The sequence below is a fragment of the Cervus elaphus genome, chromosome 9, assembly GCF_910594005.1.
Source record: "Cervus elaphus chromosome 9, mCerEla1.1, whole genome shotgun sequence".
Taxonomy (NCBI): Eukaryota; Metazoa; Chordata; class Mammalia; order Artiodactyla; family Cervidae; genus Cervus; species Cervus elaphus.
This window is the reverse complement of record NC_057823.1, coordinates 93,216,381-93,244,163: the sequence shown is the minus strand read 5'-3', so window position 1 is coordinate 93,244,163 and position 27,783 is coordinate 93,216,381. Positions and strand designations below refer to the sequence as shown.

General features: G+C 37.7%; 1 protein-coding gene across 1 annotated transcript in view; it reads left to right on the top strand.

The window, feature by feature from the left end:
* The window catches only part of KIAA0825 (KIAA0825 ortholog), a 416,740-nt gene extending 394,877 nt beyond the window's left edge, over positions 1 to 21,863 (top strand). The window contains exon 21 of the mRNA XM_043913608.1: positions 19,109 to 21,863. Within this exon, the coding sequence (XP_043769543.1) occupies positions 19,109 to 19,226 (118 nt within the window). The 3' untranslated portion in view covers positions 19,227 to 21,863. The remainder of the gene's footprint in view (positions 1 to 19,108) is intronic.
* Positions 21,864 to 27,783: the final 5,920 nt, after the last annotated feature.

Sequence of the window (27,783 nt, the reverse complement as noted above, 5' to 3'; positions counted from 1 at the left end):
ATTTTCCAATGTTTTATTATCTATAGGTACGTGTATGTTTGAGTTTTTATGTGTTCACCAGGGGTGGGAAGTAGTGTGTAGTAATTTCCCTGTTGTGCTTCTAAATAGGGACTTCCAATGAACACTAATAATGGTAATGTCATAGTTATTTACTGCGAGAACTAATCTGGATTCTACAGAGGTATCTTGAAGTTTTGTGAAAATGAAATTAGAGATGCAGCATATCTCAGCAGTAATGAAACTGTTTATGTTGTATAAAGCAGGGTTAGGTTAAGAAAAAGCAATTTTTCACACTCAGTGCTTTTTGATGGTCAAGGGTTTATTCCACTGGGCCATTAATATACTATATTCCCAAAGAATTCTTTGGACAGGGTTCATCTTCTAGTAAATGTTAAAGAAGAATTGGCCAAGAGGCTTTTTACATTTTTCAATGATAATTCCAAATTGTTAGGTAAGATCCTCTTGAGCATACTCTATTGCCTATAAATGAAAGGGCTGGCAAAGACCTTGTTTCTAATAACTGAATTTACAACGAAGTTAAGCATGTTAAACATCAATAAACATTATTGGTTCCCATGTATATTGCTGGACCTATGATGGATTTCAACAATAAAGACAATTTACAATCAGAATTATAACATAGTAGCAGGAATTTAGCATGAAAATTTTAAACAATTTTAAACAATCAATGAGAATAACCTCTGAATATTAACTGCCTATAACTGAATTAGACTTCCTGCATTTTGGTCAAAGTCATAGGTTATGTCAAATAGGTTAGGTGGTAGAACAGAAAAAACTGGAATGATTTTACTAAGCAACTCATTGTCAATTGTTCACTTTATTTTTTAATGCTTCTGAGCTATTTCCATTAAAAAATGAGAAAGATCCAACCATAAGTCTGTACAGTTAAGTATAAAAGGAAGGAATTTAAGTTGGTCAATAAATGGACTCCCTTTGGAAGCTAATTTTAATATTAGTCAACTGATACATTTGAAGCTAGAATTTAAATTACAGAGATAAACTCAGAGGAGAGAAATAAAGGGCAGTGCTGTGGGGCTGTGAAATGAAGGAAAAGGCTATGTTAAAACAGTTAGGCCTTCTCTCAAGATATTAGGTAATTGTGTTGGGTTGTTCACCTGGCAGTCATCGAAAGAGGGAATACACTACTTGACTTACTCTGGTTCCAAAAATCTCTGGAAATGTCAGTCAGAATTTTCTGCATATGGCAATAACTGTGATGCCCCCACTGCCAAAGTAAAGCGCTATTACACATAATCAAACCTTAAGCTGCGATGACAGATGTTAAAGGGACTATAAGCAGTTGATGGGGAAAAAGGGACACGGTTATCTGGAAGCAATGAAACAAGGATGTTTGGAGAAGTAACCTGTTCTCTGGAGGACGGTGTGATTTTAGGGTATGAGAGATAATGGGTGAGGTAATTGAGAAGGTAGAGCAAAGGGCCAGTTTATAATTAAGTTGACAGCATAGGTAGGATTTTACTCAGGGAAAATACCAGTGATGTGAGTTGGGCGACCATTTAGTGTCTGGAAGTCTGCAGTGAGATTGCTGCTGGAAGATGCCTCATAAGCAAGGGCTGGAAACGCCACAGCTTTTTGAGGCAAGACTTTTTTCATTACCGATCAACATAAATACCACACCAATGATGTGTTCATCCACAAAATGGTAATGAAATAGAAAAACGGCATCCAGGGTGATAGCCATGGGAGTAAGTCAGTGCATTAATTCTGCTTAGCAAGAGAGATGTCTAAATTTGAAAAAAAAAAATCCATAAGTATTAAAGGGTATTTATACTGCCTTCCTGTTATGACATGCATTGGACTAAAATATAAATCAAAGGAAATGGACTGATAAGGTTGGTAATTGGATGCAGTGAGGAGAAAGCTGAGTAAATGAGCAAAGGGTAGATTTTTTTAAATTTATTTAAAAGGACTATAATTTTCACATGTTGTTTCCCCTCTTAAGGCAGGGTGAGGTTGATTTTTTTTTTTTAAGCAACACTCACATCTGAAATAGTATCACGTATATTTTTAGCTAGTACTCAAACAAATTCCATATTCTATACAAATGGGGAAAATGCAATTCATAATTGACAAGGTATGAATTTTTTATACCTTAAGTCATGAGGCTGCCACATCAACAAACGTAATTCCTTAGCAAATATGTCTTATGTTTGTATTTATGAAATGTACACAATTGACACAGAACCCAAAAGAGAATAAATAAGTATTTTAAGTATATATATATATATATTTACTTTGATTTGCAAACTCCATTCTGGGAAACATTTATTAGATTAGAAACAAGCAACGAATGCAAGCAAAATGTGCTTAGAGTTTCAATTTCTTCTGGACTCAGTATTACTTTTATGTATTTTATCAAAGCTTGAACTCACACTGAAGTGTTGGCCTTGTTTTGATTTTTTTTTTTATGTATACACAGCTATTCTCAAAAGTGAAAATGCAAAAATACTAAAACTTAAAATTCACCTATGAGGGCCCTGCATTGCAGTGGTGATTTCATGTTATATCCCAAGCTGAAAGATCAAGAATCAGGGGAAGAGTAACCAAATCTGGACACAGGATATACTCCACATTTTGTGCAGCTATTGAAGAGGGCACCACAGCTTACTGAAGGGTCATCAGATGACATTTTTTTCTTGATATAGCTTTGACATCCATTTGAAAATAAGTTCTTTGAAGACAAGGATCATGTTTATCATGCCCATCAGCCTGCTTGAGGTCAGCATGAAGTTAGAGGAAGTAGCACTTCTAATTGGTTCCCCAGGAGTGAAGAAGAGAAGAAAGGAAGTGGTCCCCTCGTTCCCAAAGAGCTGAAGCACTGGGAGTTCTCTTGGGAAGCGCCTAACCTGCCTCCCCTGTAAAAACTGAGGTGCCTCAACTCAAGTGGGTCTGAAATGTATCTGTTCTTCCAGTTCTGGCCTGCCATAAATGGGTGCAAAGAGACTGTTTTTTTTTTCCCCCATTAATTAATTTGTTAACATACACAGTGGATATTAACCTTGTTAAACCGTGAGCAGCTGACATTTCACTTATTGTTATAGGAGACACAAAGATACAGGTGCGGTAGGGGTACTACAGTGAAGTAACAGCAGTAAGTCTAGAGCCAAAGGCCTGGATTAGAATCCGGGCTCCACCACTGAACAGCCGTGTGACCCTGGGTAACTCCTGGTGTTTGGCAATAATTAAAGTTGCAAGACAGAGACAGAACAGAGTAGAAGGAGGGGAGCTCACTTCTTCTTACAAAAATACCAAAATCACAACTAACTGCTGAACAACCACTGACAAAAAACACTCTGGGACCCACCAAAAAAAGATACTCTACATCCAGAGACGAAGACAAAGCCACAATGAGATAGTAGGAGGGGTGCATCTGCTATAAAATCAAGCCCCATACTCACCAGGTGGGCAACCCACAAACTGGAAAATAATTACATTGCAGAATTTCTCCCCCAGGCATGAAAGTTCTGAGCCCCACGTCAGTCCCCCCAGCCCATTGTTGTTCTTCATTTACTCAGTTGTGTCTGATTCTTTGTGACCCCATGGACTGCAGCACGCCAGTCTTCCCTGTCCTTCACCAGCTCCCAGAGTTTGCTCAAACTCATGTCCATTGAGTCGGTGATGCCTTCCAGCCATCTCTTGCTCTGTCATCCCCTTCTCCTCCTGCCTTCAGTCTTTCCCAGCATCAGGGTCTTTTCCAGTGAGTTGGCTCTTTGCATTAGGTGGCCAAAGTATTGGAGCTTCAGCGTCAGTCCTTCCGATGATGAATATTCAAGGTTGATTTCCTTTAGGATTGACTAGTTTGATCTCCTTGCAGTGCAAGGGACTCCCAGGAGTCTACTCCAGGACCATAGTCCAAAGGCATCAGTTCTTCGGCGCTCAGCCTTTTTTATTGTTCAGCTCTCACATCCATACATGACTACTGGAAGAACCACAGCTTTGACTAGATGGACCTGGGGGTCTGGCAATGGGAGGAACAGCCTCCAGAGAATCTGGCTTTGAAGGCCAGCAAGTTTTGATCACAGGAATTCCACAGTGCTGGAAGAATTAGAAACTCTACTCTTGGAAGGCACACAAAAGGCCTCATGCACACCAGGACCCAGGAGAAAAGCAGTGACTTCATAAGAGACTGGGCCAGACCTAGTGCTGGAGGGTATCCTGTGATGGTCGGGGGTGCGGTGGGTGGCTGGCCGTGGCTCACGGTGGACATGAATACCCCAGTGGCAGTAGTTTTGAGGAGTACTCACCGGCATGGACACTACTGTAGGCTGCCATTTTCCCACCAAGGAAGTGGAATTGGACAATCTACCTGGAAAAGAATTCAGAGTAATGATCCTAAAGATGATACAAGATCTCAAAAAAGAATGGCGGTACCGAACAAGATACCAGAAATGTGTAACAAAGACCTAGAAAAGTGAAGAACAATACAATACAGAGATGAACAATACAATAGCTAAAATGAAAAATACATTAAAAGGAATCAATAGCGGAATAACTAAGGTAGAAAAATGAATAACTGAGCTGGAAGACAGAATGGTAGAAATCATTGCCACAGAACAGAATAAAGAAACAGAATGGAAAAAAATGAGGACAGTCTAAGAGACCTCAGACCAATAGGACTGTAACAAAGGATGCAAGAATATACAATGAAGAAAAGACAATTTCTTCAAGAAGTGGTGTTGGGAAAACTGGAAAGCTACATATAGAAGAATGAAATTAGAGCATTCTCTAACACCATACAAAAAAATAAATTAAAAATGGATTAAAGACCTAAATGTGAGACTGGTACTAAAAAACTCTTAGAGGAAAACACATGTAGAACACTCTTTGACATAAATTGCAGCTATATCTTTTTGGATCCTCCTCCTAGAGTAATAAAAGTTTAAAAAACATATAAACAAGTGGGACCTAATCAAACTTAAAAGTTTTTGAGCGGCAAAGGAAACCATAAACAAAAAGACCACCCACAGAATGGAAGAAAATATTTGCAAATGAAGTGACTGACAAGGGGTTAATGTCCAAAATATACAAACAGCTCATGCAGCTCAGTATCAAAAAAAAAACAAAAAAAAACAGCAATCACAGCCTAGTCCAGAAATGGGCAAAAGATCCAAATAGACATTTCTTCAAGGAAGACATATGCATTGCCAAGAGACACATGAGAAGATGCTCAATCAAAACTATAGTGAGGTGCAATGTTACACTGGTCGAAAGGCCATCATCAAAAAGTCTACAAACAATAAATGATCAGCAGGTCCGGAGAAAAGGAAATCCTCCCACACTGTTGCTGGGATGTAAATTGGTACAGCCACTATGGAGACTGTATGGAGGTTCCTTAAAAAACTAAAAAAAGAACTACCATATATGATCCAGCAATCCCATGCCTGAGCATATATCTGGAGAAAACTAATTTGAAAAGATACATTCACTCCAATGTTAACTGAAGCACTATGGATAACAGTCAAACCAGAGAAGCAACCTAAATGTCCATCAAGAGCAGGAATGGAAAAGAAGATGTGGTACATATATACAATGGGATATTACTCAATCATAAAAAAGAATGAAATAATGCCATTTACAGCGACATGGATAGACCTGGAGGTTGTCATAGTAAGTGAAGTAAATCAGACAGAGAAAGACAAATATCATATGCTATCACTTATATTCTGAACCTAAAACAAAAATGAGACAAACTAACTTATTTACAAACAGACTCACAGACTTATGAGTATGCATTTACCGTTACCAAGGAGGATGGGTGTTGGGGTAGGAGGGTTAGACTAGGAGTTGGGACTGACATGTATACACTGCTCTACTTACCACAGGCAACCAACAAGGACCTACGGTACAGCAGAGGGAACTCTGCTCAATACTCTGTAATAATCTAAATATGAAAATAATTAGAAGAAGAAGATACATGTATATGTATAACTGAATGACTCAATGACACTTGAAATTAACACGTCATTAATCAACCATACGCCAATATAAAATAAAGATTTTTTTAAGTTAAAGTTGCTACAAATTCTAAATGAATATATGCAACTTCTTTAGAACAATGCTTAGCACACTGACATTTTTAAATGAGCATTAACTGTCATAATTACAAGCACCAAACTCCCACAGTGATGATACATGGTAGGCATTCACTAAGCACTTTCCTTCATTCAGTAGTGATAGAACGTTGGAAACGGTGAATATGAATATATGGGCAGTGACTCAATGAAGAGTGATGCTCAGTCGTGTCCGACTCTGCGACCCTATGGACTGTACAGTCCATGGGATTCTCCAGGCCAGAATACTGGAGTGGGTAGCCTTTCCCTTCTCCAGGGGATCTTCCCAACCCAGGGATCAAACCCAGGTCTCCCACATTGCAGGCAGATTCTTTACCAGCTGAGCCACAAGGGAAGCCTGATTAACTGTGTAGAGTCTCATTTTCCTCCTAGATTCCAGAATGGTTTTGAACATGAAGGTGAAAGTTGCTCAGTTGTATCCAACTCTTTGCAACCCCATGGACTATACAGTCCATGGAATTCTCCAGGCCAGAATGCTGGAGTGGGTAGCCATTCCCTTCTGCAGGGGATTGTCGCAACCCAGGGACTGAACCCAGGTCTCCTACACTGCAGACGGATTCTTTACCAGCTGAGCCACCAGGGAAACCCAGATTGTCTTAAACTTTCAAAATTCTTAGTCAATTTTAAACAAAATATGAGCCAGGTCTATATTTCAAATCCTTTTCTAAACATGATGGTGCTATTAATTTGAATGAGAGATTGCAAACAGCCTTTTCAGCTGATAGATCTCACGTTTATAAATAATGCTTTCATTAAGATTATTATCCTCAGAAGTGGTTAGTGCAGTAATTAGTTACCCTCGTGCCAATCTGTGTTGCCAAAAAAACCTGTGATGCCTGTGTTGGCATCAGCTTTACACGGCTAGGAAAGATGCATTCAATTTTTAGAAGTTTTGGAGTTGTGAATATGTAATCATTTTCTCGATGAAAATAAGACTTCTTAAACAATCATTTCTGGAGGAGGAATACCATTGCTTGACACAAATTATGTCGCTTTTAACATAACAGTTTTGTTATGTTAAATGGAATAAACAACAAGTGTCTATAGAGCACAGTCCATGAGCATTTCAAGGTACATCAAATTGAACTAGGGAAAAAAAGACTTTTTTATTCACTATACATTACTGCTAAAAAATAAGCAATATGGTTCTCACGATATATAGTAGTCTTGACACTTCTAGCAAAGGGCATTTCTTCTATATTAGCACTGAATGCTGGCCAAAGGGCATGACCATGGACTTATATTTAAACTCTAAGAATTTTTAAAAATCCGCTAGTGGAAGGAGTCTCTATAGAGAGAAGGGTGATTTACTGGTAACGGAAAAGTTCAACTTCCATTACTACTGATGGCTATGCTTCCTTTTATGTTTTCCCTAAGCCATTACTATTTAAAATGTTACTGTTAGCATTCTTAGTTGTCCCATTGGTTGGTATATAACTCTCCTACTTAAATATATAGAACAAATCATATTAATTAAAATAAACTGTTGGGCAGTTACGTTGTGTCGCAAATTGTCTCTGTAGACTATAAATTCAAATTAAGGGTTTTGTTGCCTGTTTCTGAACATAGAAAGATTCCTTTTACTGCATCAGTAGTAGCAAAAGAAATCAACTACCTTACAAAAGGACATCCATTTGAATTCTTGCAGAAATAGCTAGATAAAATGCATATATAGCGAGTTATCATAAACATATAATAAATTCTTGGCTAAGGTAAGCACCCAACCTGCTAATTTATGATGGCAAGTGTTGATATTTCATAGTATTGAGTATGGATGTTCAGAGATATAACTGTATTTTGACATATATATTAAATATGTTTCTCTATATATTCATTAATTCTATTTCTGTACATTTCCATCCATTAAATATATATAGCATTAGGTTCCAGGGATTCTAAGTACATTAACAAACTGTGATGTATTTTCATAAAATACATACACATTATTTTCTGGATATTTAAGTGTTAAACTGAGGCAAAATAATTTGATGGGAGTTGGAATAACTTATTTTAAGAAATGCTTTTGTTTTTTAGCTTCCAAAAACAAAGATGTGATCTCCACTTATATACACACTGAATGTCCTTTACACTTCACAAAAATCTCTATAATGTTAAAAATAAAGTCTCTAAGTTTGAAAAGAAAACAATACAAATAAATGGTGTCCTTAAGCATTTTTGAGATTTTTTTTGAATGTCAAAACCTTAAAGTTTTCCTTTTTCCTATTGAATTCTCCCCAAACAAGCATACCATAATTAGCTTTAGAGGAAATAACTAACTTAAGTTAGAAATAAGTTTGCAAAGCTCTCTCTGTCTTATCAAAGTGAGATTTTTGCCATTCTCTCATTCCCAGAATGCTTCTACTGAAAATGGTATAAGGCCTCATAGCTCCCATGTATGATTCCTATTATCTAACTACTTTGGAGATACAATACAAAGTTCAGAGAAAAACAAAATTTTAAACTATTCTATTCTGGAGAAGACAAAGCTAAGCAATAGATCAGTTGTCTACGTTACATGAAAGAATAACAATTTTCCATTTCCACTAAATGTATGCTAAAGAAGATGGACTGAAAACTATACATTTCTTAAAACCTGGATTTTAAAACATTAGGCAAAAGTGGTTACGGATTTGTATCATCTGGAAAACATACCAAAAAGTGGGTAGGTCTCATCTATTAATATTAAGTCTAGTATTATAAGGACCTGTCTCCGAAGTAGGAGACTAGCTCTCTAACTCTGCGGTTTATGTGCATAAAAAGAGCTACTAAAAAAATGGTGCCATTTATATTCTGGTGATTATAGTCAACACTGGTTTTCTGGTTTGTGACATATTTTCCATAACTTTTCCTCAAATTCTGGATGGTGTTTTATCTGACCCCTCTCTAAAGTTTGTCCTCTGGGATTAAGTGCTATTCAGAATCACCTTTCTACAGAAATGTCTTTAAAGAACAACATCAAATTCTATAGCTCTCAATTTTACCGTAGGATTTGATAAATGACCTTACTACTCGGAAAAAAAAAAAAAAATAGGAGGCATTCTGTCATTAATGCTGCTACGTTTCCAGTGAAAGAAAAAAGACATGAATTAATCCCCAAGACTACCTCAGATTATTTCATGAGTCAAGGAAGAAATGCCTGAACTATGCCTTTCCTGCAAACAGTTGCTGAAGATTATTCAGTCAAGTCCATATGATGAACTCTTGGTCTGAATAAGCTCTCTGAAGAGAAGACCATATCCAGTTCTACTCGCCTCTATATAACCTAGCACAGTGTTTTTTGGTTGTTTTTTTTTTTTTAATTTTTTTTCATTTATTTTTATTAGTTGGAGGCTAATTACTTTAAAAAATTGTAGTGGTTTTGTCATACATTGACATGAATCGGCCATGGATTTACATGTATTCCCCATCCCGATCCCCCCTCCCACCTCCCTCTCTACCCGATTCCTCTGGGTCTTCCCAGTGCACCAGGCCCGAGCACTTGTCTAATGCGTCCAACCTGGGCTGGTGATCTGTTTCACCCTTGATAATATACATGTTTCGATGCTGTTCTCTCAAAACATCCCACCCTCGCCTTCTCCCACAGAGTCCAAAAGTCTGTTCTGTACTTCTGTGTCTCTTTTTCTGTTTTGCATATAGGGTTATTGTTACCATCTTTCTAAATTCCATATATATGTGTTAGTATACTGTAATGGTCTTTATCTTTCTGGCTTACTTCACTCTGTATAATGGGCTCCAGTTTCATCCATCTCATTAGAACCAATTCAAATGAATTCTTTTTAATGGCTGAGTAATGTTCCATGGTGTATATGTACCACAGCTTCCTTATCCATTCGTCTGCTGATGGGCATCTAGATTGCTTCCATGTCCTGGCTATTATAAACAGTAGCACAGTGTTTTGAGGTTAGTAGGCACTCAATAAATGTTTGCTGGATGAGTGGACAAATTAATTATACACAGTAAAATTGTTCTAAAATGTGGCTCACTGTGATAGATATCAAATAAACTATAAACCATGACAGATCTCTCATAATATAAGCTATCAGTTCAGTTCAGTCGCCCAGTCTTGTCTGACTTCACGACCCCATGGATTGCAGCATGCCCAACCTCCCTTTCCATCACCAACTCCGGGAGTTTACTCAAACTCATGTCCATTCAGTCAGTAATGCCATCCAGCCATCTCATCCTCTGTCGTCCCCTTCTCCTGCCCTCAATCTTTCCCAGCATTAGAGTCTTTTCAAATGAGTCAGTTCTTCACATCAGGTGGCCAAAGTATTGGGGTTTCAGCTTCAGCATCAGTCTTTCCAATGAATATAAGCTATACATGTACTAAAAGTCCAACATAGCAGGTGACTTAAAAGGTCCTCTAATTTCAGTCTTCTAACAGTTTTGTGTTTTACATTAGTCAAACATACTAGATGGTATCAAGTAAACATGATTTACTCAATGTCCTGTTTCCCTTACACTAACATCTCCTTCTTAAAAAGAATATAGAGATGATTAGTAAATGAATGAATGAATTTGCAAGAAGTTGTCTTTTGGTATGATCACTGAATTTAGGAATCCCCTAGTGATGTAGAAGCTAAGGATGAAGGGACAAATTTTAAAGCTCTTAGAGTACTCATTTTTGTGATTCGTACAAGTAATTTAACAATACATATTGAAGATACCAACTACTATCCCTTGTGACACTAGTGGTTAAAGATTATTTACCTAAGAATAACATATCAACACCTAAGCTTCTAACACATAGGAATCAAGAGATATTTTGTGAGTGCTTAAAGCGTACAGAATATAGTATACAGACCACTATGCTGTTTGCTATCTGAAATACCTTCTTTGAATAAAAATTTGGAGTAAAATTTATAATTAAAAGTCTTCCTCAAGGAACTGCAAATATAGATGAACCCATAGTACATGTGGGGGAAAAAAATGCAGTCATCAAATAACTGCTTAAGAACATAACAGAGAAGAAGTAACAAAGCAACGTATCATTAATTTACCAAATTGTGCTGACGTTCGATATGATAGGACTCAAACGAAGACAAGCCAATCACATCAGGGTTAGGTAGTTGGGAAGGAGTTTATGAAAGAAGTGGGATTTGGACTAAGTGTGAAGAATGTACAGGATTGGGATATATGAAAAGGCATTTCAAGTGAATGGTGCAGTGAAGTATACAATGCAAATGTGGGAAAACGTTGGTCCGAAGGTAATAAGGAAAATTATCTCCCTGAGGAGAGATGACGGCAGCTATTTTTTACTTAGTGGATTATTGGTTTATTTTTAATGGATAGAACTCAGGAACAGCCAGATGAAAGAGACACCTAGGGTAAAGCATGGGGAAGGAAAGTAGAGACCCCACGATCTGTCTCCCAGCAGGCTACTCTCCCCAGATCCCCGTGTGTTTACCAGCTTGGAAACGCTGAACCTCTCCTTTTGGATTTTTATGGAGGCTTCATTACACAGGCATAAGTGGCTAAATCATTGGTCACTGGTGATGGAATTTAATCTCCAGCTCCTCCTCTCTCCCCAGAAGTGGGGAGTGGGATTAAAAATTCCAGCTCTCTAATCACGTGGTTCATCCCACTGGTCACCAGTCTCCAGCACTAAGTGTTTCTGTTAACAAAGCAGAAGACACCTCTGTAGCTCTCACAGTAAACTCCAAGGGTTTTAGGAGCTCCGTGCCAGAAATCGGTAAGAAGACTAAAAACATATTTCTTATTATAAATCATACCATCACAGCACCTCAACTGTGGACTGATTGCAGAGGGATGAATGTGAAAACGATTGCAGAGTAAGTTGTCCCTTAACTGGTGACTGCCAGTGCAGACAAGATTGGAGACAGAGGTGTAAATTACTTTGTGAACTTCAGACCCTGTGTTATTGAGGGTGGGGGCTAAAGGCCAGTTTGAATAAGTTATATATATATGTGTGTGTGTTTGTGTGTATATATATATATATATATATATGAAAAAATACATGAATGATTAATATAATTGGAATGGGAATGAAAATAACCATCAAGAAGTTGAATTTAGAGAGTTTAGGACAAAAATAAAATTTAAAGACACTAAATTACTATTTGGGAGACACATGAATTACAGATGTGGAGACAGCAGCTGAATATGTGGGAGTGGCTGTGGGGTTTTCCGAGAGAGAAGAGAAAATAGTCTAGGGCTGAATCCCGAAGGAAACCCACATTTACAGGACAGCAGGAAAGGAGACAACAGAGACTTCATTTCCCCCTCTGGTTTGCACCGCCCTTTGAAGCCAGTCTGCACGATGCTGTAACAGAGGAGAAGGACTAAAAGGGTTGCTTGAGGAGAATAAAGTCCAACATGACTTCACTTTTCATCCCTCAGATACCAGCTGGTAGGACAACTTGAAATCATTCATTCGACCAGATGGTTAATGTTGTTTAACAGTACAATTAGCTAATAAATAATTGTAAAGCACTTTGTAAATATAAAGGACCACATAATGTTTAATAATAACATTAAATCAGGCAGCTTATTTCAAGTTACATTTTTATATCCAAGTGTTTTATTGGTGTTTCAGGAGAAATGCCAATAATATGATCGAACACCATCGTTATACATTGTACTTGAAAAATACAACAAAAGGATTATAGGAAAACAAAAGCAGCCTTGGCCATGCTGGGCTGAACAGAGTGAACGGGCAAAAAATGTCTTCTTCACCAAAGACAAGAGGCAACGACAACATGATCACAGAAATGTATAACTGAATACTGAGTAAAAAACCAGTGTAGTATGTAGCAACTTCATCCTACCCACATATTTATTAAGAAGGGAATTTATCAGATAAAGTCATGTGAAGGGCACAGGGCAGGAGAAGGACCATCAAGGTAGGAGCTCTCGGGAAGCCACTTGATAACAAGCAGTCTCATAAAATAATAAAATAATAGCAACATGTTAATTCATAACTCACCTACTACTTACAATAATGCCTTAAGATGCATGCCATTAGTATCCCCTATTTTGAAAAATGAGACAACAGAGATGGTAAGAAACTTACCCAATATCACACAGCCAGTAACAGGCAGGATCTGGATTCAAACCTAGACAGTATGGCTATTCTGGGAAGAATCCAGGAAATGAAACCTAGTGGGTCAGGTGCAGCACTAGCCCCTTCCTGCTTTTTCCTGCCTCAAAACAAGGACATGATGCTGGAGCTGCAGCAACCATGTTGGAGCCATGAGGTGAAGGGCAAGAAGACAGAGACATCAGCCCTGCTGCTGTCAAGCTACTTAGCCTATGCCAGTAGTCACCTACCTCTGGATTTCTCATTATACAAGAAAAATAAACACCTATTTCTTTAAACCACCAGTCAGGATTTTTGCTATTTGCAACTTTAACCAATATGCCAGATAATAATGATGCTACTAACAGTTAACATTTATTGAGTGTTTGCTATGAACTGTTTACTATTTTGTGTGTTTTATGTGTACTTAGTCATTTCATTCTGACGGCAACGCTATGAAGCAGGCACTGTTGTTATTCCCATTTTACTGCTCAGGAAACTGAAGCACACTTTATCTGGCTTGCCTGTGGTCACACAGCTTATAAGGGATTCAAATCCAGCCACCTGGCTTCAAAACCTCTATTCTTCAGCAAATAGTACTCTAAGCAGTGAAACACTATAAACCGCATATCAGTTACAATCACAAATTAATTAGGGATCCTTCAGCATTATTTTGGAGATTCTAGAGCACATGTTTCTCAACAAGCATGCCATTGACATTTCAGGAGGATAACTCTCAGTTGTTTAGGTTTGCTGTATATTAAAGACGTCTACAGTCTCCATTCCCTGGTTCCCAGAGTCACTCTCTAGACAGTGTCAACCAAAAGGCTCTCCACATTTCCCCGTAGGGAGATAGTATCACCCCAGTTAGCACCACCATTCTAGAACTTTATTCGGCAACATTCTCTGTAAAAGTCCAAATAGCAGATCATTTAAGCTTAGTAGAACGTTGGTCTCAGTCAGCCTCATTCACCATCACTAAACTCCAACATTGTGGAGTGAAATCAGTCATAGGCAACACACACAAATGAGCATAACTATGCTCCTGTCGAACTATTCTGTCCACATTTTACTGATGAGAACCCTGAGGCACAGAAGCAGGTAAGGAACTTGCCCGAGGTGATTCAGCTATAGCGTATGGACGGTATGGATTCAACCCAAAGGCAGAGTGATTCCAGAGCATGTGATTTTAATCAGGACACTTCTGAGATCACAGAATTTAGATCTCTTTTTTTTTTTTTACTAGTACAAGGCATAGTAAATGCTTCAGAGAACTTCTCACACTCCAGATTTGGTTGCTCTTCCCTGCAGTAAGCACCATCCCCACCCCAGACTTGCTTCTGCTCAGGACTCCACTACCAAGGACATACTCTATGCTTAACCACTCCTCAGCTTGGCAGTCCTGATTGGCTCTGACACACAGCTCTCCACAAAGGACCCCAAATAAGATTCTACCAAACTGATCACTGGAACAGTTACTCACTGATCTGTGACTGTTCTTATTTTACACCTCTCAAGGTCTCATTTAAGAGATCCCAAGTCTGTTATGGCTCATCGAGATGAGCAAAATTAGAAAGCTCTTGGCCCATGGTCTGGTACATGTAAGAGCCTTTTAGTATTAACTACCAGTCACATAACATACAGAGGAGCATCTGGATATCTCTGGTCCAGATCTCAATGTTTGTGTAAATCCAATTAGCCCCACCAAAACTGAGAACTCCCAAGTCAATTCAGGTAGTACTAGTGAGCAAGGTTGTGACTGCTAGTTCTGTGTAGAGTATTTCAGCCCAGGTTTTAGGTTCCCTGTTGTGTTTGGATGAAAAAGGACCCCCTAATCATATAGAGTCAAGTTCCCACATCTACTCAACCAAGGAACCTTATAGATGAGGCATATTCCAGAAGATGGTTAAGATTATGGTACAGATCAGTGAGGTCTCATGGGATTTTGCTGCTCATCATTGTCTAAGATTTGCAGTTCTTTTTCTAAGGTACGCAGGTAGGGAATTTACCAAAAGTGAAGGAGAGCAGTCTACCAAAGATGGGAAAAATAGAAACATTATCACTTCATAATGCTTTTTAAAGAGAACTAGACTACACGGGTTCCAACTTTTTTTTTTTTTCTGTACAGACAGGCTCTCACCACAAATTTTAAATATAATAGAGGAAACTAGGGAACAAACTATGCTGTGTGCTCCATCGTGTCCAACGCTTTGCGACCCCATGGACTGTAGCCCACCAGGCTTCTCTGTCCATGGGATTTCCCAGGCAAGAATACTGGAGTGGATTGCCATTCCCTCCTAGAGGAGATCTTCCTGACCCAGAGATCCAGCCCACGTCTCCTGAGCCTCCTGCACTGTCAGACTCATTCTTTACCACCGAGACACCAAGGGAACAAATTTCCCAGTTAATTATGTTTAATAAATTGATAGATTATTTTTTCTTCCAATAGTTTTTTTGACAGAACTGACTTGTTTTTGCACTGTGTTAACAAAGCCTTAAACTAAGAATTATATATAAATTCTTAAGAACATATAAATGTGAAATATAATAATGCTCATGAAAAATAAACATACACTTCGAGGCCCTATCATTTTAATTCTATATAAATAAAATTATTAAGGAAAAATGTAGTTCTAATAGTACTTTCCTCCTATCTTGGTCATATTAATAATTTCTTATTTTCTTATGAGTCAGTTTTTTTCTTCATTAGCACAAAGCAAATATAAGAAGGTTGTGGTAGGTAAATAACTCTGCCTAATATCATTAATTGCTAGCAGCTCAATTATGCTGTGATGTACCTATAATTGTCAATAAGTTTCAAAAATCCTTATCTTGGAGTCTATTATATATACAATTCATTTAAATTACATTAGTTATACAAATTTTTTAATGAAGCAGAGATTATACTTTCATTTTTCACAACTAGAGATAATGATCAAAGTATTTATGTGCACATTATATATTTTGTTCTGTTGACATTCATAATTCACTTACTCAGTACAATATTAGCACATTACATGGGGGGGAAAAGACAAATCTAATTTTTTATGTTTGGATTTTTTTGAATATCTATATATGAATTTTAGAAAGTTCTTTTTTTTAAATATCTAGCCCAATTCCAGTAACATATTTCAGGGAATAAAGTATTCAAACTATTTTTAAGTGATGGGACCAGATGCCATGATCTTAGTTTTCTGAATGTTGAGCTTTAAGCCAACTTTTTCACTCTCCTCTTTCACTTTCATCAAGAGGGTCTTTAGTTCCTCTTCACTTTCTGCCATAAGGGTGGTGTCGTCTGCATATCTGAGGTTATTGATGTTTCTCCCAGCAATCTTGAATCCAGCTTGTGCTTCTTCCAGCCCAGCGTTTCTCATGATGTACTCTGTGTATAAGTTAAATAAGCAGAGTGACAATATACAGCCTTGACCTACTCCTTTTCCTATTTGAAACCAGTCTGTTATTCCATGTCCAGTTCTAACTGTTGCTTCCTGACCTGCATATAGGTTTCTCAAGAGGCAGGTCAGATAGTCTGGTATTCCCATCTCTTAAAGAATTTTCCACAGTTTATTGTGATGCACACAGTCAAAGACTTTGGCATAGTCAATAAAGCAGAAATAGATGTTTTTCTGGAACTCTCTTGACCAACCTGGATAGCATATTTAAAATCAGAGACATTACTTTGCCAACAAAAGTCCATCTAGTCAAGGCTATGGTTTTTCCAGTAGTCATGTATGGATGTGAGAGTTGGATTGGTGAAGAAAGCTGAGCGCCGAAGAATTGATGGTTTTGAACTGTGGTGTTGGAGAAGACTCTTGAGAGTCCCTTGGACTGCAAGAAGATCCAACCAGTCCATATTAAAGGAAATCAGTCCTGGGTGTTCACTGGAAGGACTGATGTTGAAGCTGAAACTCCAGTACTTTGGCCACCTCGTGGAAAGAGTTGACTCATTGGAAAAGACCCTGATGCTGGGAGGGATTGGGGGCAGGAGGAGAAGGGGACGACAGAGGATGAGATGGCTGGATGGCATCACCAACTCGATGGACATGGGTTTGGGTAGACTCTGGGAGTTGGTGATGGACAGGGAGGCCTGGCATGCTGCAATTCATGGGGTCACAAAGAGTCGGACACGACTGAGCGACTGAACTGGAACTGGAACTGGAATGATACTTGTAGAATGGTTTTTAAAACATGGTAAATGTTGCATTTACAAGCCCAGACTCCAGAACATGAATCCCTGATTTCAATCCAAAGATAGTTGGTCAAGTGACATTAATATTCTGTGCCTGTTTTCTCCTCTATAGAATGGGGATGGCAACATTTTGTCCTAAAGATTTAAAGATTGATATGTTTGTGCTATGTCAGTAATTTCTGTTAATATTTTCCTGCTTGGAAGGAGTTCAACTCAATTTGAAAATTAATGATGCCCAAGTTCATGTATATAAATTGGGTAATGACAGTTTTTAATCTTCAAAATTGCATGAAAGCAGTATTTGGTATACTTATACCTTAAAGGATACTCAAAGTATACTTTAGCACCTTATATGCTAAATTTTAAATCTCAAAGTAGTGAGCTCAGTAGTACCCCGCCCTTGTCGTATGACTCTGAATAGTGTGGTGGTGAAAAATCTCTTATCTTTCAGGCTGCTATTAAAACCTATATGATCCATGACGTCACTCTGACCATATGGGAACAGACAGAGAAACTAAGATGGTATGGGGTCCAGGCAAGGTTGGGGCTAGGAGATGAGGAGAGTTCCAGACAGAGGATGAAGAAGCAATGTAATGTAAACCCAAGTACATATACATATCACATCCTAGGACTGGCCAGGCATAGTGAACCCAACACTCCAACAAGGAAACCTGTGTGCAAGCAGGTTCCTATGGAAAATGCAATGCCTCTGCTTTTTTTTCACTACTCAAACAAGATCAGAACAATCTCATCCCAAATTTTTATCCTTTCCTCTTGTATGACAGGCTGTTTATTATCCAGGAATTCTGCTGAGAATAGAATATAGGGCTTCTGGAAGACATTCAGTGAACAGCTTCTTGTCTGTTATTAGAAACCTATCCGTTTAAAACCCTTCTAGCAGAGGGTCTTTTAGGATGTATTAACATTGGTTTTAGAATCCGTCTGTGACAGCACATCATGGTTGATGAAACAGGAGTGAGGAAAAGAGAAAGGAAATATACACAGATGAGTCCTTGTTGTATGCTGGGTTAAGTACGCCATGGCCAATCCTGAACAGTGGCATATATAAGAGAGAAATGATTGACTGCACTGGGGTTACTGTGATATGTACTTTGCAGGATTACATACATATATAGTTCCATATTCTAACATTTTCCCCTGTATCTCACAATCACCCAGAATTAGAAAGTCTTTAGTCTTTTTTTTTTTTTTTTTTTAAGCAAATGCTCTATGGAACCTTGCTAACAATTTGGTGCTTTACTTGGGTAATTTAAATTGATTATTTCAAATCTGATCGTCTAGGAAAAGATAGACCTGCCTTTAAGGTATATCCAGTGCAGTGTGGTCTTCTTCTTGTGGCTAATGTCTTCCTGGTGAACTTCTCTGCAATTTAAAGCCACTGATATGTTGATCAGTGAAGGAAAAAACACTATGAAAAATATTGTCTTTATTAATTGCAAATCTAATTCTAGATTGTATTTATATGCATGCATATCCTGGGAAGCCATACAGTTTTTAAATCTAGAAATATAGAAAACTCACTTAGAACTATCCTTAGAAACTTTCCCCTGGAGTGGCGCTGATTGGACTCTACTTCACTCCTCTGCCAACGCAGTGCTTGTGAGCTGTACGGGACAGTGAGTAAAAGAATAAAGAAGGAGAAGCCCTCAATAAACCAGTGACTGAACATGCTCAAGCCCTGAATAACTTGAGTGTTGGCTGTAGTTTGGAAGTTACAAAAATGCTAAGATGTGATTTTTCTTTTAGGTGGGAAATGAGGAAGGATGAAAAACTAGAAGAGGAAGAAAAAGCAATGCTGGAACATCTAAAACTTATGTGCACCATCCAGGACTCTTCTGCCTCAGATAAGACAGAGGAACAGTAATCTGCAGAAAACAGCAACAGCTTTATTTTAGGAAATGATCACATGTAATGGAGTAGGCTTTCTACTCTGGTCAGAGTGAACCTCTGAAGTGCTGTGAAGCATGAAAACCATGAGTAATCGCTGAGCTGAAAAGGAATACAGCACAGAAAGAATAAAATGCTATGTATTGTTCATTTTAAAAATAATTTCAAATGTTTTTTCTTTCCTCAGTCTTTCTCTTAATATGATATAACTGCTGCCATCTCGTGTTCCCTTTGAATTACTTTTTTTTTTTCCTTCAGTCTTCAAGTATCTATGACAACAGGCAAAATGTTTGGAAATCTTTTCCCTAAGGATTTTTAAATGCAACATTTGAATGTTAAGTTGGAATCACTTGGCCCCTTGAGGGTCATCTGAAAAGTTCAAATTAATTTTGTAGCCATAACCCAAGTCCAGATCTTGACTGCCTTTAATATCACCACTGTACCAGTCTCTTTTTCCCATCGCTTCTTCCTCATCCAATTTATTTTAATCAGAGCCACAAAAAGCATTCTCTTGAAGTATAACTTTAGTAATATCTATGCCTATGGCGGGCTTCATTGGTGGCTCAGTGGTACAGAATCCATCTGCCAATGTAGGAGTTGCTGGTTAGATCCCTGGGTCGGGAAGATCCCCTGGAGAAGGAAATGGCAACCCACTCCAGTATTCTTGCCTGGAAAACCCCGTAGACAGAGGAGCCTGGCAGGCTACTGTTGATGGGTTCGCAGAGTCAGACACAGCTTAGTGACTAAATAGCAACAATCTACGTGTCTATAGTGATTTTTCAAGCATCACATTCAAACTTCTAATCATATGCTTTCAGAACCTGTACCCAGAGGCGCCAAGTTCAAGGAACTGCCTCTCATCTGAGCCACACACCTGTCATATTTCCCAACAAGAAATCTTCTTTCTCCCAAAGTCATGTTCAAAACTCACTCTAGCAGTTCATTATCTGTAATTTCAGAGTTTCTGTTACTTCTCTTATTTCCATTACATTGATGCACACATGCACAGACACGCAAAGAAATGGAATATGTTCTAGTGCCTTCTATGCCAAGTAAAGTTGTATTTACTATATCCTTCCGATCGGTGCCTGATATTAGATTAAAAAGACATCGAAGGCTCTATGATGTAATTTGAAGACTCCCTTTATAACAGTAGTCACCCCAAATGTCTGCTATAGAGTTATTCATCTAGTGGACAGTTAATAAACACAATTGCTTAAATGGCTGTCATTGTGGGAAGACAGCAAAGACAATTAAACTGTTGAGCAAACTATAGGACATCTGGGAGAAGCCCTATATCACGAATTATTTTAGACCATATGACATTGAACATCATAGTTTCCGAGGTTCTCAGGTTCTTCAGGCCCTCACATTCTGTGATTTTTATAAGCTGTGTATAGGCTACCTAATTTCCAAAGGAAAGTACTTGAGCATTTTGCAAAGACTGAAGCTTGGCAGAGGCCACCTTAGAAAATCTCTTGCATTGTTTCCTTACATAAAAACACATGAATGGCCATGTAGTCAGCTGCTTGCCAAATAACACATTTTTTTTTCAAAGAATTTTACTTTGGTTGACCAGTATAATCATAAGCCAAGTGTTCTAAGACATGGTTGAAGTAATTTCTAAAAATTCTATTGAAGACCATTTAAAAACTGGTAAGAAACTTTTGTGAGAATTAGACTTTCTGTATAGTCTTACCTATTAACAGTTACTATAACAACCAACATAAGGCAACAGTTGACTTTTATTCCTTCAGCTTATGGATGTACTAATGCTGCGTAACTATGTTTTATTAGAATAGACACTAAGGGCTTCCCTGGTGGCTCAGTGGGAAAGAGTCTGCCTATCAATGCTAGAATAGACACTAAAATAGTTAAAAAGACTGATCCAAAAACTAAGTAAAATCATCTTATAAAGTTATAGGATTTCACATTTGGGTTCTTTTGCCTAATATATCTAAAGATCATCTGTTAACACTATTTTTAATTGAATCTGTGCATTTCTGTATTAATCCTGGAAAGTGATTTAGTTTGTATTAAAAAAAAGTTCTATATGGCTCCCTTTCAAAAGGAAAGATATATAATATGGAGAGAATGAGATGAGGTGAAAGGAGACAAGAGTTTTCACTTGATTTCTGGTCTGCATGGTTCTATTAAATTACTGTAGTTATAAGTGCAATAAATTTATTTTTTCTTAAATTTTTAATTGGAGGATAATTACTTTACAATACTGTACCGGTTTCTGTCATACAGTGTGAGTCAGCCATAAATATACATATGTCCCCTCCCTCTCGAACCTCCCTCCCACCCCTTTAGGTTGTCACTGAGCACTGGTTTAAGCTCCCTGTGTTATAAAGCACCTTCCCACTAGCTCTGTATTTTACATATGGTCATGTAGACATTTCAGTGCTACTCTCTCAGTTCGTCCCACCTTCTCCTTCCCCTGCTATGTCCACACGACTGTTCTGTATGTTTGTCTGCATTTCTGTCCCTGCCCTGCAAATAGGCTCATCAGTACCATTTTTCTAGATTCCATATATATATATATATGTTAATATATGATACTTGTTTTCTCTTTCTGACTTACATCACTCTGTATAACAGGCTCTAGAACTAGAACTGACTCAAATGAGTTCTTTTAATGGCTGAGTAATATTCCACTGTGTATATGTACCACCATTTCTTTATCCATTCATCTGTCAATGGACATGTAGGCTGCTTCCATGTCCTAGCTGTGAACAATAAAATTTATAATTGGGAATTTAACTGACAAGTCATTGATTTGTCAGATCATTGACTTTACCTTTGGTGTTTCTTAAATTATGATAAAAAGTGGTACTCCAAAACAGTTATTCTTTCTCACATTCATTTTAGTATATGGAAACAATGGGAATGAAGTTATATTTAATAACTGTATATGCTTATTACAATGATATAATCTTCCTATAAAATATTCCTTCTGTGTTTTGTTTGACTGTATTTTTATGTAATTATAAAGAGTTATCTATTATTGGCCTAGCAATGTTAAAACAATATGAAATAATTTTTAATAAAATACAGTTTATCCTTGAACAACACAGGTCTGAACTGTACAGGTTCACTTACATGCAGATGTTTTACTAAATGCATACCACACTGCTACATGACATACAGTTGGCTGGTCTGTAGATTCAGAACTGTGGATGTGGAGAGTCAGTTGGAACATTACACAGTCAGGATAGGCACCCCTAACCCCTGTGTTCAAGAGTCAACTGTATAGATGATAATACATATTTCAGATATTTTAGATTGTCATCTCTATGAAAAAAATGTCATCAAACTACCAACCAAGAAATGGGAAACATAAATCGCTGTTTTGTCTACTAATATCTGTTTACTCTAAATATTCTATTACCCCAGTTCACAGATTGCTGAGCCAAAGGGAGCTTCAGGTAGTTTATGTCAGAAATGTCTTATAAAAATGTTTTGTTTTTTTAATGATTTTCATGATTCTTGAAGTATTGCATAATTTAAAAAAACACTGTGCTAGGTAAAAGAAGATAGTCAGAAAAAGACAAATGCCATGTGATTCTACTTATATGAAGCATCTAAGCGTAGTCAAATTCATAGAAAGAAACTAGAATGATGGCTACTTGGGATTATGGGGAGGGGAAAAGAGGCGTTCTTTAAGAGGTATAGAGTTTCAGTTTTACAAGATGAAAAAAATTCTGGATATATGTTTCATAACAACACGACTGTATTTAATACTGCTGAACCATACACTTAAAAATGGTTAAGATGGTAGACTTTATATTATTTTATACTATTATATGTTCTTTTTTACCACACACACACACACACACGGCTGTAAGTGGAATCTCTACTAATGAACTTCTTAACATGATGACTGAAAGCTTTTAAATTTTATTGGGGAACTATGAGACCTGTATATTCGGTATCAAAGATTATTCCACACAACAATAAAAGCTACCTGCTTTGCCTTTGAGAAATGTTTACAACAGCATCATCAGTAGAGCAGGAAACACTTGTTTCTCCAGAATTTAAAGAATCCAAAGCCCTGTAAATCCCTTTTCCCCTCAAAATATCATAACTACTTATAAGAATAAAGACTTTTAGTAATTACTGTACAATGAACAATACTATCATAACTTGGCAGCTTGAAACAACACACATTTATCATCCATAGCCTCTGTGTCGAGTGTCTGGACATGGTTTAGCTGGGTTCTCCGCTCAGGACCTCACAAGGCTGCAATGCAGGTGTCAGCCAGGGCTTGGACTCATCTGAGGTTCAACTCGGTAATAGGCCACTTCTAAGTCACATTGCTGTTAACAACATTCATTACCTTGCAGACTACCAGCTCAGGGCTTCAGTTTCTTGCCGTGTGAGTCTAGCCAAAATGTCCTCTTGTTTGCTCAGTAAGAAACAGACAGTCTTGCGAGGTGAATGTTAACAACTGTATGTTACAAAATCACATGTATTTAATCATGCACATTCCATCCCCTTTATCAAATTCTAGTGGTTAAGAGCAAGTCACTTATCTTACTCAAACTCAGGAAGAGGGGATCCTTTTGTAGTTTTGTAATGGAATTTCCATTTGGTTCCTTATTGCAAATTTTAAGTGTTGAGAATTCCTGCATGTTTGTTCAATGTGAGTATATTTGAAGTCATTAAGCATAGTTATAATAGCTCTTTAAGTCTTGTCTAATGATTCAAACAATGAATTAGCTTGGGATCAGTCCCTGTCTCTTAAGGGACTTGTCTTTTAAGAATAGGTAACTCTGTTTGAGGGAAGACTTCAAGACCACCCTTATATTCAGAGGTTAATTAGGAGAACTCACACAGCTCATCACATAATTGTACTCACAGCTCAGATTATAGTTATGTACTCTGTGTGTGTGCATGTGTGTGTATGTGTTTGTGTGTGTATGTGTGAGGAAATCTCATTATAAGAATGTGGGAATATATCTTACAACCTATGGGCCATATTCAATATACCAAGTCCCAGTGAATATTGGGAAGTAGATAGATTTCTGAGGATATTTGGGAATAATCATGTTGGCCACAAGAGACATAAGTGTATAAAGGATTCGAATAAGAAGAGATCAGACTAAAATTTGTGCTTAAAGAAGTAACTGTGGAGAACTAAGAATAAAAGAGTTCAGACTTGAGATGTAAACTGGTAGAGAAAGTTCATTAAAAGTGCCAAAAAGAGACTGAAGAATTACTCAGTCCTATTAAAAAATATTCCAATGAAGAGGTACCCTTTTCAACTTGAAAACATGATTTTAACATGATGATTTGACAAGTTTTAAAATTCGTAGTTTCTTTTATTTATATACATACCTATATATGTGTGTGTATGTGTGTGTTAACATATGACTTCTACACTGAATATGTAGCACTTGGGGTTGGGGGAAATAAGCAGAAATTTCAAACCTGTTTTGTCAAATCTTTTTTTCTTACCCCTAGATTATATGCTAGTCTTGCATTATGGCTTTTCTGTTTACATTAGGATATTTTGGAATGTTCTCAATTTTAGATGTTTAAAAATCCAATATGATCTAAACTACTTTAAATGTTTTCTATTCATTGCTTCTATTCATTGTTTTCTGTTCATTCCTTCCTCTTTTTTAGGGTCTTCCACACTTTTTCTGCCTCCTCTGGTGTTCTCTAATTGAACATTTATAAGATTCCAGTTTCCATCCTGTCTTAATGTATCAATTCAAACTTTTCTTTTTTTGGATGATCTAGAATGGTTGCTCTAGGATTTGCAATATACATTTATAATTTACCTAAGTCCACATTCCAATAACACAATAATGCTTCGGGGTTCTCCCTCCAGTCCCTCCCTGCCATCGCATAAGCTATAATCACAGACCACAATGTTCACATTACCTTGAACCGTGCTATCTGTTATATCAACTAAGCAAAGTTAAAAAAAAAAAGATTATATTATAATTTATTCCTTCTCATAATCTCTTTAGGTGGATCCAAATTTCTGATCTGTAGCATTTCTCTTTGAAGAACTTCTCTTAACATTTCTTCCAGGACAAATTTACTGGTGACAATTTCCCTCCATTTTTGTCTGAGAAAGTCTTTATTTTTCCTCTATTTCTAGGGATAATTTCACTGTTATCAAATTCTAGATTGGTGTTTTATTCTTTCAAGTCTAAATATATCATTCCATTCTCTACTTGTATAGTTTCTGGAAAAGACGTTTAAAAGCTCACTTTTTTTTTTTCTCTCTGTAGGCAGCATTATTTTCTTCCCTGACTTCTTTCAAAATTTTCTCATAGTCTTTGATTTTCTAATGTTTTATTATACATGCCCAAGGGTAATTTTTTAGTATTTATCTAGTTTAGACTCCTCTAAGTTCTTGGATCTATGGGTTCTAGTCTGTCAATAATTTTGAAAAATTGTGTCATTACTTCAAATAGTTCCTTTTTATTCTTTTCTCCCTTCTTTTTCTAACATTCCCATTAGGCACACACTAAACTTTTTGTAATTTTCCCACTTTCTTGGGTATTCTGTTTCAGCTTTTGATTCTTTTTTCTTTTTGTTTTTCAGTTTTGGAAGTTTCTTTTGACATATCCTCAACCTAGATTCCTTCCTTGTTTGTGTTCAGTCTACTTATGAGTCAGACTACCAGAAGTGTTTTTCATTTCAGTTCCTATGTTTTAGATTTCTAGCATTTCCTTTTGAGTCTTTCTGAACATTTTCATCTCTCTGCTTACTGTTCCCTTCTTTTTCTAAGTGAAGTCCACCTTCCTTCCACTTCAAAGGTTAGAGTGGTCTGGAGTTGAGTATTTTCATTCCACTAGGCTGGAGAGCACCTAGTTGGTTAGGGTCTGGTAAAACCGTTTCCCTTAAAGGCAGGCTTTGTCAAGGAAAATAGAGAGCTCTGGGCATATTTTAAAATGGTCGCTTTTCCTCTCCCACTGTCAGGAGAGAATTTTTCTCTTATTTTCAACGTGGCTCCTGGAGGTAACAGTCACAAAAGTGTTCTAGCTTCCTTCCCACAACCAATGAAACCACTTGGGAGTTTTAATTCTCAAACCACTTGGGAGTCTTAATTCTCAAACCAGTCCATGAGTTTTAATGCCTAGAGTAGTCCACAGTGTTGTTGCTTAGTCACTAAGTTGTGTCCTACTCTTTCGACCCCATGGACTGCAGCATGCCAGGCTCCCCTGCCCTTCACTATCCCCTGAAAGAAAGAAAAAGAAAGTGAAGTCGCTCAGTCGTGTCCAACTCTTTATGACTGCATGGACTATAGCCTACCTGGCTTCTCCATCCATGGGATTTTCCAGGCAAGAGTACCAGAGTGGGTTGCCATTTCCTTCTTCAGAGGATCTTCCCGACCCAGGGAACGAACCCAGGTCTCCTGCATTGCAGGGAGATGCTTTACCCTCTGAGCCACCAGGGAAGATTTCCACTATTCCCTGGGGTTAGCTCAAATTCATGTCCATTGAGATGGGATGCAATCTAACCTTCTCATCCGCTGCCGTCCCCTTCTCCTTTTGCCTTCAATCTTTCCCAGCATCAGGATATTTTTCACAATGGGTCAGCTCTTCTATCAGGTGGCCAAAGTAGTGGTGTGTCAGTCATTACAATGAATATTCAGAGTTGATTTCCTTCAGGATTGACTGCTTTGATCTCCTTGCTGTCCAAGGGACTCTCAAGAGTCTTCTTCTTCTCCAGCACCACCATTCGAAAGCGTCAGCTTTTCAGTTCTCAGCCTTCTTTTATGGTCCAACTCTCACATCCGTACATGACTATTAGAAAAACCATAGCTTTGACTATATGGACCTTTGTTGGCATAGTGATGTCTCTGCTTTTTACTATGCTGTCTAGCTTTCCTTCCAAGAAGCAAATGTCTTTTAATTTCATGGCTGCAGTTACTATCATGGTGATTTTGGAACCCCCCAAAATAAAATCTGTCCCTGCTTCCACTTTGCCCCCTTCCATTTGCCATGAAGTGATGGGTCCAGATGCCATGATTTTAGTTTTTTGAATGTTGATTTTTCCATGTCTGGCTCTAACTGTGGGTTCTTTTACTGCATACAGGTTTCTCAGGAGACAGATAAGGTGGTCTGGTAGTCACATCTCTTTAAGAAACGTTCACAGTTTGTTGTAATCCACAAGGTCACAGGCTTTAGTGTAGTTAATGAAGCAGATGTTTTTTCTGGAATCCCCTTGCTTTCTCCATGGTCCAACAAACGTTGGCAATTTGATCTCCGGTTACTCTATCTTTTCTAAACCCAGCTTATATATCTGGAAATTCTCAGTTCACATACTGCTGAAGGCTAGCTTGAATGATTTTGAGCATAACTTTACTAGCATATGAAATGAGTGCATTTGTATGGTAGTTTGAACATTCTTTGGCATTGCCCTACTTTGGGATTAGAATGAAAACTGATCTTTTCCACAGCTGAGATTTCCAAATGTGCTGACATATTGAGTGCAGCACTTTAAAAGCATCTTCTTCTAGGATTTTAAATAGCTCACCTGGACAGTGAGCTTCTGCCAACTCATC